At 44.0% G+C, this 12,500-nt stretch overlaps 1 protein-coding gene across 1 annotated transcript in view; it reads left to right on the top strand.

Moving 5' to 3' along the window:
- Positions 1 to 5,087: 5,087 nt before the first annotated feature.
- The window catches only part of LOC119578919 (NFATC2-interacting protein-like), an 11,120-nt gene continuing 3,707 nt past the window's right edge, over positions 5,088 to 12,500 (top strand). Inside the window, exons 1-5 of the mRNA XM_037926592.1 lie at positions 5,088 to 5,291; positions 8,670 to 8,826; positions 9,327 to 9,499; positions 9,872 to 10,052; positions 10,387 to 10,525. Of these exons, the coding sequence (XP_037782520.1) occupies positions 5,243 to 5,291; positions 8,670 to 8,826; positions 9,327 to 9,499; positions 9,872 to 10,052; positions 10,387 to 10,525 (699 nt within the window). The 5' untranslated portion in view covers positions 5,088 to 5,242. The remainder of the gene's footprint in view (positions 5,292 to 8,669; positions 8,827 to 9,326; positions 9,500 to 9,871; positions 10,053 to 10,386; positions 10,526 to 12,500) is intronic.

Raw genomic sequence — 12,500 nt, 5'->3', positions numbered from 1 at the left:
GGTGATTCATTGTTTGATGTGTGTGGTGAATCCATTGTTTCTGAAGTGGAATCCAAGAATGTTTCCTCTGTTTGTGTATGATGTTAGTGTTATTGCCTGTGATGGGTCGTGAGTTTCTGCGTGCGATGTGGATGAGTTTGAATTTGTTGATGTTTGTATTTTCCAATGGTGTTCAAAGGTGTTGATGTTCTGAATAGCTCTTTCGGTTGTGAGTTTCATGAAGTGTTGTGATTTAGAGGGGTGTAAAATTATTTGTGTGATATCGTCTGCATAGGAAAAAATGTTGCTGTAAGGTGTAGGTTGTGGCAGATTGGCTGTATACAGGATATATAGGGTTGGTTATAAAACGCTTAACTGTGGTACTCTACTTCTCAGGTGCAGAGGGATACCCACTGATCTCAAAAAAAGACTGGATCGAGCAACCCATTGTTCCATCTCCTGAAACTCTGAAGCCCAAATTTGATTTCCGCCATCTTAGGAGGTCCAAAAGCCCTGATGTAAACAATGCAGTGTACTGGCTGCCGTCACATCGAGGATGCCAAGTTGCAGCGCGTTTGCTTGCACTAACCGTACGGGATAAAAAAAAAAAAGTGAAAGTACTTCAGAGAAGGTAACATTTCACAAGTAAGTGCTCGTTTTGTGCCTACCTGGTTTTATACTTAATTTTACAAGCCCAAGATTTGACTTAGTCACCTCTAGGCCACAACTCGAAACGATCGAGTGTGACAGGATTTCATTCAAAGAACTGAGTTCCTGTAACTCACCTAAATTTGATAATAATGAAAGCTAGATATTGATTTAATGAAGATTTAGCAGTCTGAACACTGACACTGAACGCCGACAGATATTAATATTTGACTAGGCCTCGCGCCTTGGCGATGGACTTCCTCTCTTGACGAAAGGATAAGCACTTAGCAGTTGACTTTCAACTACCACAAGTAATTAGCTTTCAGTCTCACAGGTTTCCGAAAGATCTACAAAGACGCCAGGAATGGATTCAAAATCTTCGTTGAGAGAATTATAATCCCTCATACTGTGCCATGTCATGGCACAGTATGCTCACAACATTTTGGAGATTCGTGTTTTTACAAAGCTGGGCAAACAATTCGTTTGAAACAAGATGCAGTACCAACCATCTTTGCATTTCCATCACACCTGATAAAGGTACATGTAGCTTGTATTCACGAATATTATTGATTCTTCCAATTTTAGCTAATTACCATCAGTTAATTTTCTAAGAGTTCGCGTATACGTCTTGACGATTCAAAACGTAAGTATATGGTACAATAGAGCCACATACCCTTCTTTGCCTATTCAATCCTGCCAAGGCTCGCGATCTTCCATAGATGGGGTTGAAGCAATTGCCAGACAGCATCACTTAACCATTAGACCTAGACATTCTTGGCTCCGATGTAATGCAGGGCACCGTAAAATAAGCTAAAAAGGACACTGTTCATGTGAATTCTTCTATCCAGATTCTGTTAATGAGGTTGTGATGTTCACAGCCTCCATGACGTCCAGAACTACGTCCATGGCTTCCTAACACGCGCTTTTGCCTTTTTGCACCTCCTAAGATGGCCGACAAGGTGCCCATGCCGGCTTCACATTACATCTCCAGTTGCTCGATCCAGTCTTTTCTGAGATCAGTGGGGGTGCCCAGTTGGGTTCCCAGGTGTATAGTGGTAGTCCTGTGGTCCAAGAAGCTGCAGAGGAGGCGTGTGAGATGTGTCGGAAGTTGTAACTGTATTAACTCGTATTTGAGGCCGTCATGCCAGACCTTGTCAAAGGCCTTGCCGACGTCTCGTAAAATGATTTTGGTCTGGTTAGCGAGACCGAGTGCAATCTCCTCGTAAGCGAGGGCGAAAACGCTCTCGGTCCCCCTGTGTGGCCGAAAGCCTTTATTGCCTACTGTTGTGTATGTTCTTGTTTTCGAGGTGTGTAGTGAATCTGCGTGTGATTAGCCTCTCCGGGAGTTTACCAGGAACTTCCAGCAATGAGATGGGGCGGTAGTTCTCCACCTCATGTGACGGCTTCCCCGATTTAGGTATGAGGGTGATGGTAGCATGTTTAAATTTGTTGGGAAAATATCCTGCAGCCAGTGTTGCATTGAAGATACGACGTAGCCTGCGGATCATTGTGGGTGGCAGATGTTCAATGATTGTTTTGTTTATGTTGCTTGCTCCTGGTGTTGTGTTTTTGGTGTGTTTAATGGAGTTCACAATTTCTTCTGGTATGATAGGTGTGGAGAGGGGACTGTCCTCTATGAGATTGTTTAGAATAATGATGTTTTCTGGGAGAGTTAGGTAGCATAGCATTAAGATTTGCAAAGTTCTAGCTTCGCCCGGGCCTTCCATATATGGCCCGGCCTGTGTCAGCTTTTTATGGCTCTCATTTTGTTCTCTGACACTCAGTGCTTACCGTGGCGGTGGGATTGCCAGCAGGCGCTCCTGTAGCCGTGGTGTAAGCATACCACATAATCTCTTTACCAGCACGACGGCTGTGTTCGGCGGACCCTGTCTCAGGCATTGTGTGTGCTCACAATTCTCTAAGTAATGTACGAGTGTGGTATTCGGCTCGCCGCAATGCATGCAACACCTCTCTCCACGGTCTATTGTCTCTATGATCTGCCATGCACAGTGGAAACCTAGGCGCATTCTGTGGAGAATGACTTCGGTACCTTGATTATTTCAGAGAGTGTCAGTGGTTCATAGCCTGTGGCGTCTGAGTACCAGCCGGCCGAGGGGGAGGATCTCTTTTCCTCACTGTGGTGAAGCTGCAGGAGGAAGGTATGAGCTGCCGCAGTACACTTCTCCTTCAGTAATTTTCTGCTAGGTTGTATGATCATTGGATTTGGGGGCATACCCCTGCCAATGTCGGCTAGTCTGTCAGCAAGCTCATTCTCTCTGATGCCAATGTGGCTGAGGACCCACTTTATGGTTATTCTTCTACCTTGAGCAAGAATCCTCTGTGCCATTATGAGGATAGTAGTCAGAAGGTAGATGTCTTTGGGTGAGTGCTGCTGAAGACAGTCGATGGCTGCCAGGAGTCTGTATGAATGATCACGTGTCCTTCCCTCAGGGGCGCATGGCCTAGGGCTCCCATGATTGCAACTGCCTCTGCCTGTAGCGAAGAGGCGTTGTCTGTTACCCTCATGGATTTTGTGGCATCTCTTGCTGCAAAGTCGGCGCCTGCAGTGTGGCTCAAGGGATCGACTGATCCATCTGTGAAGTATGTTCTACTACCCGGAGGAGTGATGGCTGCAATGACACTCTGGGCTTCTGCCTTTAGACTAGGCGTGGGATATTGACTCTTTTTCATTGTTAGGCCCATGATGGAAAACTCTAGGTTTGTGCCCACGGCGGGGCTTCAACAAAGTTAGGGGGGCGAAACCATACCCTTAGCAAGAAGTTGTTCTTTGAGCTGATGGCGTATTAACACCCTGGCTGTGTGAGACAGCCAGGAGTTGTTTGCAAATTGTCTTGTTCTAGGCGTCTGACTATTTTTTGTCTTAGGCTTGTGTTCCTGGGAGCTTGGATGACCTTTGACAGGAATTGTGCTGCCATTAGATCGATTCGTGAGTCCAGGGGGAGAAGGTTTGCCTCCATGAGGAGGTTGAGGACCTTCGTCCACCTTGAGGCACCCAGAATGATCCTGGCAGCTTCATTTTGGACTGTCTCCAATTTGTCTTTGTGTTTTCTCTTTGTGCCAATCAGAGCAAGTGAGGCATAGTCCACAATGGGCCGACGGCATGTACATAGAATGATCTTAGTACTTTGTGTCTGGCCCCTATGCGTCTCCCACTCATTGCTCTCATGACAGACAGTCTTGTTTTGGCTCGGTCAACCAGGTACTGGACTTCCTTCTGGAAGGAGAGGTTCTGGTCTATCCCTACCCCAAGGTAGACGTAGTCCTGAACCCACTCCAAGTCCATTCCCTAGATTTTCAGACTTGTGCCTTGAACTTTTTGTCTCAGAGCCATGGCTTTGGATTTGGCTGCAGAGATCTTTAGTCCTGCCCTACAACACTCCTCAGACACGAGGTCCAGACAACGCTGAGCTTTGTTTAGGCAGTATGGTCCAGTGGAGATGACAGCAAGATTGTCTGCATAGGAGATGATCTTGCACCCCACTGGGAGGTTTATGTTGAGGATACAGGATATAAAGATGTTAAAAAGGGCTGGACTGAGAACACCACCCTGTGGCGTTCCATTTTATAGTGGCATGTGCTGTGATAGGTGACCTTGGAATTTGACTCTGGCTGTCCTGTTCCTAAAGTAGTCACCTATCCAAGCCAAGAGCTTACCTCTGATTCCCTTCTGGATCAGGCTCTCCTGAATGGCAAGAGGACTTGCCAATTCAAAAACCTTCTCCAGGTCAAGGAATACTACCACAGATGTGCCCGTGCTTATTGTGCTCAAGAGCGTGGCTATGCTGTGCGGTGTGCTCATGCCCCTGGTGAACCCGTGGAGGTGTTCGTGTGGGGGTTCCATTTTCCATTGGAGCCGGTTAGTACCATCCTCTCGGCCGTCTTGGCCAGACAGCTGAGGAGTGAGATGGGGCGATACTTCCCTGGCTCCTTTGGTTTAGGGATGGGAACTATGGTAGCCCTCTTCCAACTCTGAGGTAGAGTGGATGTTTCTCAGGACTTGTTGATGAGTTGCAGGAGTGCAAGCTCACTTGCTAGTCCTAGGTGGGAAATGATGGGGTACGAGATCCCATCAGAGCCGAGACTGTGTTAGAACTGGTTTTACAGGCATTTCTTAGTTCGCTCAAAGAAAAGATAATGCCTGAGTTATCGGGTTCGGCTGCCCTCTCTCTGATATGAGGAAGTCTGTCTAGTTGTAGGCGTTCTTGTCTTGCCCTCAGTTCGGCTGACAGGTTGTTGTTACTTGTTCTCGCAGAGAACTCGTGCGCGATCCGTTCTTCTTCTTCTTATAAGTTTTAGACTATAATATTGCCTACATCCGCCTCGCACTTGCCGCCGAAGCGCCGCCCCCAGGCAGCCCACCGGCGCGCCGCCCACCGCCAGCCCCGGCGGATTCGTCTCCCACGAACGTTTGTTTACCTGCCTGCCCGGGAGCAGCGGCCCGCGGAAACCATTCTCTTCGGAAACCATTCTCTTCGTTGCCTCTTTCTGCGGCGCTGAGAGACGCAGCGGAGGGTATCAGACTTCAGACTTCCCAGTCAACGCTGTCTTTTCAATTATTGTACTGATAAGAAATAGAAATAAAAGACGAAAGCAGATGCCGCGCGCTCGAGGTAGATCTGGAGGGACGACAGCTAGCAGAAGGGGTAAGTTCTTTTTTTTCTCTTTTTTTTTTCCATTTCATTTCATTTTATGGTCTTACTCTATCCTCTATTTTTTTCAGCAGTCTTTGGGCAAGGTCTTCAGATATGAGCAAACTCCCAAAATTGATGGTAAATGTTTACAGAACAACCCTTATCTCTCATTGCATGCCCATCTTGGTCTGAATTAACGCATCTTGGTCTGTGAATTAACCCATAACTGACGGGTAGCATTCATAGAGGCCGGGGCCTCGCTGCCGGGGGCTTATATCGTCGCAGGAGCATGCGCGACCACTCATGCCAAATACCAGCATCCCATGCCGTTTCTTCGTAATCCTACGAAAATATGTTGTATTTTCAGTTTTCATTATTTTTTACAGTCTCTACTTGCCAAACTTCCTGATAAATCGAGACTGAAGGGTATTTTTGTTGTTATATAGACTCCATAGTTAATCATTATTCGGTCTATAGTCCGAACAAAATAAGCAGTGTGTGGCAACATGGAGTTGAAATTGTCGGTTTGTTGCATTTTTTTTGTTTGTTGCATGGTAAGAATGAGAAAGTGTTAAAACCGACTTAATCACACTTTCACTGGCAGAAAAATAATCTTTTGCCGTGATTGTAACAAAAAAAAACTCATGGCATGTCCATGCATCCTCTATGGCATGTGCGTACGTGCCCCCGGCAGATGGTCCCGCCATGCCATGGCATGTACGTACGTGCCACCCGTCGGCAATGGGTTAAACTGCAAATATTCTGTCAACATGGAGTACTCTTTCCTTCCCACATAGCCTATCATAATCCAAGCTCTAACATGACAAAATGAAGTGCAAAGCCGCAGATGCTGCTTTACAGGAGGTCAAGCTACTGGGTTGTTGGTCTTCCATCAATTTAATTTAATTTAAGGCATTTGGTCTGAAAATTCATTTTGACTTTCATATCTGGATATACATACATATTACACAGTGGGTATTGTTCCAGCACTGGTTCTCATAACATTTACTTATGCGCATATTCTTCAAAACAAACTTTGGCGCCTTTTTTGTGTTAGTTAAGGTGTGTGTGGTGACGGATTGAGGCAGGGCATTACTTGCATATCAGACATTCCATGTTTATTTCTCAAGAATTGTACCCAGTCCTCCCAACCCAAATCTTTAAATGATTCTGAGCGTTCTTATTTGTTTTTCTTGATCATGTTAATAACTTGTTGATTAAATTAATCAACTGTTGAGCAACGGCCCTTTGATCCATCAAGGTCAGGAAAGATCAAAAGTGATTCATATTGATCAACATTCATACAGAAAATAAGCTTGTTTTTTTCCTTTGAATATTCCCTGGCAAATTTATTTTCTCCAATGAGGGGCTGACTTCCTGTAGCTCCCTGCCTCCCCTCTGGTGCCAACCCTGTCTGGAAATGGGAATTTCTATTACAAAAACTTTCTAACAAGATATTTTGAACCCTGGAGCACATTATTGTAAATATCAATTCAGACAGTTGCAAGACATGATTGCAACCATTGTACTGCTGCTGAGGCATTAAGCTTGGGGATTGTAGAGTATTTCATGTATCATTTTATGTAGTTATTAGATTTTCCTTATTCAGGTGCAAGCATTATATAAATTTATACCAAAGTATTACATGCTGCCCAACTTTTTTATTATCAACTTTCAAAGGAAATACTGTAGATGAAGAGTATTAATTTTTATCAAGTCATTCGATCCATAAGCTTCACAGTGGCCCAAAATACAGGCATTAGGCCTACGTAAGTGGACACTCTGCCAGGTGTGTAGGCAGTGACAAAACTTCATGCCACCCCTTTGCAATAGTATTTTCTAATTTTCTGCATAAGTGTTTTTAGCTTTTAAGCCATTTTCCATTATCTATGTTTGTCACTTGATTTGCTTTATCCAGATGGTAACAGACTTTTTTGTATCATATCTCTAAGTAGTCTTTAAGTTAGTGCAATGATAATAACTATAAGTAACATTTTTTTATTTGTGTGTGTGTGTGTGTGGGCGTGGAAGTGTGTTTTTGTTTTTAACATAATGTTAATTTTCCTTTCCACCATTCATAGCAGATAGTAGTAGGGTCCTGAGCATGGAAATAGTACTCTCCTTGGAGCCACACTCTTCCAGTCATGGCTCATGGACATTAAATTCCACACATGTTTATTAATAGAATTAATGCAAAAGCCCTTTCCTAAATGCCAGATGAGTCTAATCACCATCCAAGAGGTTTGTGCACATGTAACAAGTCTTTCTTGTCACCCCGGTCTTCAGCTGAAATGCTCACAGCAGGCAAGTTCATGTCACCCTGACCCAGAGCCCAGATTTTTTCTTGATGTGATGGTCATGTCATCCAAACAGTAGGGGTTAATTTGTGTAATTATTTGTATAAAGTCTGCTTTGCCCATATTAATAATGTCATGATACCAGTCATAGTGTGAGTGATTTGTTTTCTCTGTCCTGTGGTTTCTGTTAAATTTATGTAGGTAATTCTTAAACTGAGGGTCGTATCAGCCAGGGACATGAGCCCTACAATTGCCAACAAACTTCCACCACATATATATACTTGGCTTGATAGAATTAGGATTGCTTTATTAGTTGACAGCAAATCACCAGGATGGTCTATAAACTCTGTCTTGCCAGAACATACATGGTTGAGGTTTGTTATTTTTTCACAGGAGTGAAGAAGGTATGGAGGCCACAGTTAGTGCTGAAATCACTGCAGACATATTTTTGATAAGTGGTCATGGGCTGACCTTCACGTTCAATAAATTGTTTTCTATGTGTTGTTTTGTCTTCTGTAAAGGATTTTCTTTAGATTTTCTGTTTTCAGTCCTTATTTCAAGTTGTTTTAGGTGTGGGAGGGAGATTCACAATGTTCCCAATGAAAATTTTCAAAGGGAATTGAATTTTAGAGAAAATACTTTTGCCTCATATTCATGAGAGCAACAAAATGTAGTTTTGAATTTCTTTGGTTTATTTTGAGAGTATTGTGTGAAACCACACCAGAACTCTGGGGCACATCATTATGTTCTGAGTAAATAGTGTACCAGCAGGGCTTCCAACATTTATATATTTATTGCTGATTATTTATCATGAAAAAATAAGTCCTTGCTTTTTCACATTTTTACTTCCAGATATTATATACCACCTTATTATTCATATTCTTGTGCTTAATGATATTCTTATTTTATTTAGACATATTTCATTTTATTATCACTAGTCTATAAACCTAATGCTACTCATATATCTTTTATGTATGGACACTAAGTATAAGACGGAAGTAACTTGAAGATAGAGCAAGAAAGGCATATACATAGATATTAATTTATTATAATTTTATGCACAATTTTTTCACAACTTGTCTTTATATTGCAGGAGGCAGCACAAGGCAGCAATCTGCACGGGCCCCCAGGCCAGTGGTGATTAGTCTGGACGTTACCGACTCGAGCGACGAAGGCAGTGCAAGTGACTACACACCTTCGCCAAGTCCCGAGCGTCCAAGAGAAGATGAGCAGCCACTGTTTACACCTAGGTAAGCTGCAGGCAAATTGTAATTGATGTTGCAAAATCAGGATAAAGCTTTTAAGATAAAATGGAGTACAGATCATGGAAAGAGGATAGGATATTTGCCACCCCTTTCTTTCTTTTTTTCTTTCTTTCTTTCTTTCTTTCTTTCTTTCTTTCTTTCTTTCTTTCTTTCTTTCTTTCTTTCTTTCTTTCTTTCTTTCTTTCTTTCTTTCTTTCTTCTTTTTTTTTTCTTCTTCTTCTTCATCATCATCCCCCCCCCCCCTCTCTCTCTCTCTCTCTCTCTCTCTCTCTCTCTCTCTCTCTCTCTCTCTGTCTCTCTCTCTCTCTCTCTCTCTCTCTCTCTCTCTCTCTCTCTCTCTCTCTCTCTCTCTCCTTTTCTTTCTTTTCTTTTTTTTTTTATTATCAGTAAAAAAAAATTGGATCATTTCCCTCATTATTTTTCCTTTTAGATACTGTTTACAGTGTTTAAACTCCTTTCATCCACTATCATGCTTCATCCAACAGCCCTCCTCGGGAGAAGCAAGTTATCCGAGGCATCATGTCAGATTCCGATTCGGATTGCGAGGAGGTCGTTCCAGTTGAGGCGACATCTAGTGCAAAGAGACAAAAGATAGATGATTCACCCAACAACTTTTATGACGATCCTAGTGGCGACCTTTTTGCAATTGATTTTAACTGTGAGTGACATGACAGGTGAATCTTTTTATCCTTTTTGCATGAATTAATAGATATTTATCTTTTAGGAATTGTGTATATATGAAATGAAATATGTTTTTACATAAATGCATAAGCATGTTTCTTTTTTTTTTTTTTTTAATTTCTTTTCTTTTCTTTTCTTTCTTTCTTTCTTTCTGTAATAGTTGCAGTATGTAACAAGTATACAAATACATTATATAAATGTTATCATTCCAATACTAATTGGATTATCAGTCAATGCCTCTTGATAGTAAATTTTTATGAACATGTTAAAAAAGTGATGTTATATCATATGGTAAATATAGAACATCATAAGTTGCTGTTTACACATTTATGAATTTATTTCTTACAAGCTTGCCGTAATAATGCCAAGAAGGATGCTATGAAGGAAATAAAGGAAATGATGGCTGTTGAAAAAGAAAACAAGGAGAAACTAAATAAGGAAGTCGAAAGCGTAGAGCTAGCAGATCTGTCCGATTTGATCAACGAAAAAGGTCATGTTGAAGATGAGGTCATTGTAGTTGAGGAACCAAAGTAAGTGAGAGTAATGAGAAAGATTTTCTCATAAATATTTCTATAGATTTGTTTCTTGAGTTGAGGAAGATTTTTAATGTTTGATTTATTTTCTCTAATATACAACATGTACATAAGGCAAAAAAGTACTGCTGTCAAGGTGGTCAGGATTAACATGCTTAACTGTGGTTGGGTCATTAGAGCCAAACCACTCAAACCACAAATATTTTGCTCCATTCTCATTGCTCTAATGTTTCACACAAGATTTGCTCCATTTTATTTATTTATTTATTTATTATTTTAACACCTCAAGTACATATTTGGAAATCTGGAAAAGTTAATGATACCTTTTCAGCAATCATAAAATGATGGATGACTCACCATCGCCCATCCCAAAATTGAAAGGGAAAAAACGAAATATACTCAAGAGAAATCCAGAAACAAAGAAGGCCATGAAAGAACTGAAGGCTTTATCAGATATGGCAAAAAGAGAGGTAAGTGTGGGTTCCTCTCTCTCTCTCTCTCTCTCTCTCTCTCTCTCTCTCTCTCTCTCTCTCTCTCTCTCTCTCTCTCCTCCTCTCTTCTCTCCCTCTCACCCCCTCTACCCCTCTCTTCTCTCTCTCTACACCCCCCTCTCGTCTCTCTCTCCTCTCTCCCTCTCCCTCCCTCCTCTCGCTCTCTCTCTCTCTCTCTCTCTCCCTCTCTCTCTCTCTCTCTCCTCTCTCTCGTACCTCTCTCATTCTCTACCCCTCTCTCTCTCTCTACCCTCTCTCTCCCTCTTACCCTTCTCCTCTCTAACCCTCTCTCTCTCTTTTCCTCTCTCTCTCTCAACCTCTCTCTCTCTCTCCTCTCTCTCTCCTTTCTCTCTCTCCTCTCTCCCCTCTCCTTTCTCTCTCTCCTCTCTTCTCTCTCTCTCTCTCTCTCTACCCCCCTCTCCCTCTCATCACTCTCTCTCTCCTCTCCGCTCTCTTCTCTCTCTCTCTCTTCCTCTCTTCCTCTTCCTCTCCTCCTCTCTCTCTCTTCTCCTCTCTACACCCCCTCTCTCTCTCTCTCTCTCTCTCCTTCTCTCTCTCTGTTCTCTCTCTTCTCCCTCTCTCCCCTCTCCCTCTCTCTTCTCTCTCTCTCCTCTCTGCCTTCTCTCTCTCTCCTTCTCTCCTCCTCTTTCCCTCCTCCTCTTCTCTCCCTCTCCTCTCTCCCCCTCTCTCTCTCTAGCCCCTCTTGCTTCCCCCCTCTCTCCGCTATCCCCCCTCACTCTCTCTCTCTTCTCTCTCTCCTCTCTCTCTCTCTCCTCTTCTCCTCTCTCCTCTCTCCTCCTCTCTCCTCTCCTCACACCTCTCCTCTCTCTCTTCCCTCTCTCTCTCTCTCTCCTCTCCTCTCCCTACCCCCTCCCTCCTCTCTCTCTCCTCCTCTCTCTCTCTCTCTCTCCCCCTCTCTCTCTCCTCTTCTCTCTTCTTCCCTCTCTTCCCCTTCCTCTCTCCCTCTCTTCTCTCTCTCTCCTCCCCTCTCCCTCTCTCTCTCTCCCCCTCCCTCTCCCTCCCCTCTCTACCCCTCTCTCTCCCTCTCCCCTCTACCCCCTCTCTCTCTCTCGCCCCCCCCCCTCTCTCTCTCTCTACACCCCTCTCTCTCTCTTACCTCTCTCTCTCTCCAGACCCTCTCTCTCTTCTCTACCCTCGCTCTCTCTCTTTTACTCTCTCTCTCTCTCTACCCTCTCCCTCCCCCTCCTCTCTTCCACCCTCTCTCTCTCTCTCCTACCCTCCTCTTATCTACCCTCTCCTCTCTCTACCCTCTCTCCCTCTCCTACCCTCTCCTCTCTTACCCTTCTCTCTCTCCTCTCTCTTTCTCCTCCTTCTCTCTCTTTCTTCTCTTCTTTTCTTCTCCTCTTCTCCTTTTCTCTTTCTTCCTTTTTTTTCTCTCCTCTCTTCTTCCTTCTTTCTCCTCTCTTCTCTTCTCTTTCCTTCTTTCCTTCTCTCCTCTCTTCCTCTCTCCTCACACCCCTCTCTCTCTCTCACACCCCCTCTCCCTCTCTCTCCTCTCTCCTCTCTCCCACCCCCCTCTCTCTCTCTCTCTCTCCTCTCTTTCTCTCTCGTCCTCTCTCTCTCTCTCTCTCTCCCTCTCTCCTTCTCTCTCTCCTCTCTCTCTTCTTCCCCCCCTCCCTCTCCCTTCCTCTCTACCCCCCCTCTCTCTCTCCCTCCGCTCTCTCTCTCTCTCTCTCTCTCTATTCCCCCTCCTCTCTCTCTATCCACCCCTATCTCTCTAATCCCCCTCCATCTCTCGATCCACTCCATGCTCTATCCCCCGCTATCTCCTCCTACTCCCCTAGAGCTCTCTACCCCCTCTACTCTCTATCCAAATATCTCTCTTCTCTATCTCTACTCTCGCTCTATCTCTCTCTCTCCTCTTCTCTCCCCTCCCTCTCTAGCTTCTCCTCTCCTCTCTCCCTCTCCCTCTCCAGACGAGACCACCCCTCTC

The sequence above is a fragment of the Penaeus monodon genome, chromosome 11, assembly GCF_015228065.2.
Source record: "Penaeus monodon isolate SGIC_2016 chromosome 11, NSTDA_Pmon_1, whole genome shotgun sequence".
NCBI lineage: Eukaryota > Metazoa > Arthropoda > Malacostraca > Decapoda > Penaeidae > Penaeus > Penaeus monodon.
This window is presented reverse-complemented; position numbering and strand designations above follow the sequence as displayed.